Here is a 5,042-nt window from a genome sequence, read left to right as displayed (position 1 = left end):
AAATGTCTGATCTTGGTGTCTGGTAGCCATCTAGTAAATGTCTGATCTTGGTGTCTGGTAGCCATCTAGTAAATGTCTGATCTTGGTGTCTGGTAGCTATCTAGTAAATGTCTGATCTTGGTGTCTGGTAGCCATCTAGTAACTATCTGATCTTGGTGTTTGGTAGCTATCTAGTAAATGTCTGATCTTGGTGTCTGGTAGCCATCTAGTAACTGTCTGATATTGGTGTCTGATGGCTGTCTAGTAAATGTCTGATATTGGTGTCTTAATCATTTGCATCTATGATTACTGTGCCATTTCCTGTATCTGTAAGTAAAATTTTAATAATGTCATACCCTCTTAGATAATTCAAGGCACTAAATTTTTGTTTCATAATGTTGGATTTTGGCATCTTTGCATTTCATAAAGACTGATGAAAACACAGAATCATGCCCTAGCAGAATGTCATCCTTTTATTTTTCTCCAAGACTTTCTCTTCAAGCATCAGTCTGAACTAGACAGTTGCTGCCCATTTCAGCTTTGTATATCACGAGTAATCTGGTTAAATCATCTAAAAAGTGTTTGTAAGTAGTGATAATACATTTTATAAAATGTAATCTCTTTGTATTATTGAAATAAACACACACACACACACATGCATGATTATACAGAAAAACATTTTGTTTCATGAGTATCTTACTCACTTAAGTAGTCAAGAAACAAGTTATAATGAGTTGTATAGAAATAAAATCAAAAGTTCTTACCTTTCACTACAAGGCTGAGTAGGATCACACGTAACACTATCAATACAGCTTCTTCCCGAGTCAGTGCCCGATAGCTTTTTGCTACCCGATTTTCGTGATGTTTCCTTTGACCGCCTGGTCTGCTGGTGGTCAGTTTGTGACATGATGAACTGCTCTGGTGGTTCACCACATCCTCTACCCAGTTCCAAGGATGTGCCCATTTCTGCATGGTGGTGGTGGAGATGCCTATGTTCATAGTAAGGAGAGAATTTGGTGGTTTCATAGTTTGAAGAGAAGTTGTGAACTGTTCCACTATCACTTGAACAGATTTGTCGTTCCTGGAACACAGAAAAACGTTTTGAAAACTTTTCTACTTACATAAATATATTTGTATGTATTAAACTTTACTATTTAAGGTTAATATAGCAACTATATAATCAATCTAGTGACTTGTTTTTTTAAAACCTTATTTTTTCACATCCTGATGTACACTTCTAACTGAATCATATGGACGACTGGAGATAGCATTTCAACTTGCTGGCTAGTACAAGTTTTCAATTATTGACTCTTTTAGACATTATTACCTTACAAATTAACAATGACTTTTGTAAAAATACAAATCTTGTTACTTTTGGTCTCCTAAATGCATAACAAACTACCTAACTTTGGGCATCTAAAGTATAACAAAATTCCACATATCTTAAGATTAAACTTTTGTACCTTTATTTGTGGGGCCAAGCTGCTATGAGATGAAACTGATTGGTAAGGACTACTGTAGACTCCTCCCGAGCTCACACTTGGATTTGACATAAAGGGACTAAAACCTGACACTCCAGCTGTACCAGGTCTGGGATGGGGAGAAAACTGATTCGGAGATCTGTTTGGAGTGTGATGTGAAGAGTCGTTCCATACTCTGGACACATGCTGGTCCAAAATAGACTGGTCATTTTCTTCTGTAACCTCCTGCTTTTCTTTTATGGTTGCTGTTAAAAGCTGCGGTGGAATCCCAGCAAATCTTCCAACTGAGTGAGAGACAGACGAGAGTAATGTTGCTTTTTCTTCCACAATCTGTAAAATATACATCATTATGCTTATAATAAAACAGTTTTGTAAAAGTGCCTGTACATCCATGACTCTATATAAGAGTCACACAAAATGTAAACAAAAATACTATTAATATTGAAGTTAGTCTTACTAACTATTGTAGAGGTTTTCTGTGTATTTCACTTACATATTTTCTTGACCAGTTATTTAAACAGAAATGTTGTAACACACACAAAACATAAAAATTATGCAAAATATGGATCCCACTGTTAGAAGGTAGCATAAAAACAAGACCTTGATTTAAGGGTTTATAACCAACAATGCTTACATTCTGGGCCACATTACTCATTCAGTCTCATTTTGTACTTTAAGTGGTTTATGTCTATCTTATTAAAAACTATGGAACTCAAAGCTAGAAGCTTTAAGAAACTGATGAAGAATAGGCCTTAACTGTCTAGCAAAATAAAGAAAGATCCAAGTTACATTTTAAGTATACCTTAAATATGAGTTATACTTGTAGTTTTATGAGATATAAACTGGGTAATGCCACTGGGTGAGCTACACTTGTAGTGTTATTAGAAGTAATCTCGAGCTATTCTCGTGGTGCTGTGATATAGAATCTGAGTGATGCCAAGGGTGAGCCAACATGTTTTATGAGATAGAATCTGAGTGATGCCAAGGGTGAGCCAACATGTTTTATGAAATAGAATCTGAGTGATGCCAAGGGTGAGCCAACATGTTTTATGAAATAGAATCTGAGTGATGCCAAGGGTGAGCCAACATGTTTTATGAAATAGAATCTGAATGATGCCAAGGGTGAGCCAACATGTTTTATGAAATAGAATCTGAGTGATGCCAAGGGTGAGCCAACAGAGAGATCGAAAACAATTGAAGATTATATTATATTTTCATCCAGGTAGATCAAGACACTCAAGTTTCTATTAACAGAAAGAAGATGCATCTGTTGTTTTAACCCTACAAATATATCTTTATAATAAAAACTCCTTAAGTATTCATTGTTTAATAATCAATATAATACATGAAATAAATGTCTACATTTAGTTCAGGACCAAAATAAAGAACTCTACCTTAAGTATTCATTGTTTAATAATCAATATAATACATGAAATAAATGTCTACATTTAGTTCAGGACCAAGATAAAGAACTCTACCTCTAGTTTTTTTAGAGAATCTTCAATTTTTTCCTGAGTTTCCCTTTCGTTTTTTAGTTTTAATAATTTCTGGATCAAAATTTCTGCAAATTCTTGTTGACTCACAGGACTGGTAAACTCTTTTGGTGGTCGCTGAGTTCGCTAAAAGGGTTTTTAATATAATATATAATTTACTAAAGGAAAATGTTTTGTAAAAATGAAATATGTGATGTCAGAAAAGTGATATAAACCATGAGAAACCGGTATACTGACAGAGATATATAAACATTAATCCACTATCATTAAAGTTGGTGCTCACTATTTAAAGCAAGTTGAATTATAAATTTAAAGTAAAAACAAGATTTTTGTACTGTACTTTACAACAAATGGCTTTTATGGTAATCACTCAGACCACTATTCAGGAGGGTCAGAAACAGGTAAGTTCAAAATATGTTCATAAAACAGATTCCAAAAACCATACAAGATCCTTAGGTTTCATCACGGATGTTTGTTTAATTAAAAAGCACAAAATATCTGTTTTTTTCAAGTTGAAACTTTACAGGTATTATAGCTTGATGATCCTTATTGAAACTGGCATTCTTCTTTACTGCTCGTTGATGTCTCTTCAACTGAGTCCTTGACGACAGATTAGGCCCACAGTCACTGTCAGGGAAAACATATTCTATGTTTAATACATGTACTTTATAAAAACAATTTAATTATGAAATACAACAATATTTTAATACTGAACTAGCAAGATTATAATATTTTTACCAAGTACAACGATGGTTCTTAAACTAGCCTTACAAGAACGTGCCACTTTAACAACACAGTAATTCTCCCCAAAACCATATCCTAGACCCCCATAATTCTTATAACAATCATATTTTATACCTTTTGTAAAGCCTGGTTATGTACACAAAAACTCAACTTTCTATATAGATATATTCAAAAAGTACAATGTTATTTTTAACCACAGTTGTACACAATGCCATAAAATCAAACACATTCTTTAGTACACATTTCTCTAAAAATAAATCACATATACCAAAAAACAATATATTTAAAACTATTTATACCCAAGTAACAGATTTTCACTTACACAGTGCTGCCATCTGTTAGAGACATTGTGTCATCAGTCTGTGCATCTGATGAGAGAGACTGGAGTTCACTGTCCTGTGCAGAGGTTGGGAGAACAGTAGCATACTTCACATGGTAAGGGTTAGGAATTTTACTGGATACATGCAAGTAGTGCCTGTTACAACAAGAAGATGTAACATTACTCTCTATTAGAAGCACTTTCATTGACCATCTTCTAAAATTGGGTTTATCTTTATCTAGAAGAAATGCTAACAAAACAAGACTTGGATTACTACCTCAATACACATGTAAGATTCTTCTTTGTTTTCACTCATAACTTCTTAGAATTATAAACAATACAATTCTACCTATAATTACTATTTTCATAAAATAATGTGATTCCTCTAATGTAATTTGTGTGTAAACTCATTATTTAATTGCTGTTTTTATTATTAACTTGAGAGACCAGAGGCTATTACATTAGTACTGGTAGAATCTCCAGTGTTTTCATATCACTTATAAAAATGTTAAACATGAAAAACAAACAAAGCATGATACACATGTAATAATAATAATGCTGAAAAGTTTCCCCAAACATGCATAAACACAAATATCAATCAATATTTATATAATTGTTTCAAATTTTATTATTTTCTCTTCTTCAGTTTAAGGATGTCCTACATTTTACATCAACATCATGTGATCTGTCTTATTCAAGAGTTACATTACCCAAGATTAGATCAATCTAAAGGTTTTTACCTAATCTACACATAATTAGTTACTTTTAACCTATCCACACATTCAATATTCTTGGAGGAAATATTATTCTTTAACTATAGTTAAAACTTCCATAACGAGGTACATTTTGTATTTACCTGAATCATTACACAAAACATATTTACTTTATATGATGGAACAAACTTACCCAGCTTGAGCTTCAGGTCGATAACGAGGTACATTTTGTATTTACCTGAATCATTACACAAAACATATTTACTTTATATGATGGAACAAACTTACCCAGCTTGAGCTTCAGGTCGATAAC

General features: G+C 33.1%; 1 protein-coding gene across 1 annotated transcript in view; it reads right to left on the bottom strand.

Annotated features, from left to right (window-relative positions):
- LOC106475618 (axin-1-like) overlaps positions 1-5,042 on the bottom strand; it is a 17,028-nt gene that overhangs the window by 9,662 nt on the left and 2,324 nt on the right. Inside the window, exons 2-6 of the mRNA XM_013936295.2 lie at positions 4,020-4,172; positions 3,478-3,580; positions 2,939-3,079; positions 1,443-1,790; positions 744-1,060 (exon numbers count right to left, since the gene is read on the bottom strand). Coding sequence (XP_013791749.1) covers positions 744-1,060; positions 1,443-1,790; positions 2,939-3,079; positions 3,478-3,580; positions 4,020-4,172 — 1,062 coding nt within the window. The remainder of the gene's footprint in view (positions 1-743; positions 1,061-1,442; positions 1,791-2,938; positions 3,080-3,477; positions 3,581-4,019; positions 4,173-5,042) is intronic.

The sequence above is a fragment of the Limulus polyphemus genome, unplaced genomic scaffold (genome assembly GCF_000517525.1).
Source record: "Limulus polyphemus unplaced genomic scaffold, Limulus_polyphemus-2.1.2 Scaffold8879, whole genome shotgun sequence".
Lineage (NCBI taxonomy): Eukaryota > Metazoa > Arthropoda > Merostomata > Xiphosura > Limulidae > Limulus > Limulus polyphemus.
Note: the sequence above shows the minus strand (reverse complement) of the source record. Positions and strands in the feature narration are given on the sequence as shown.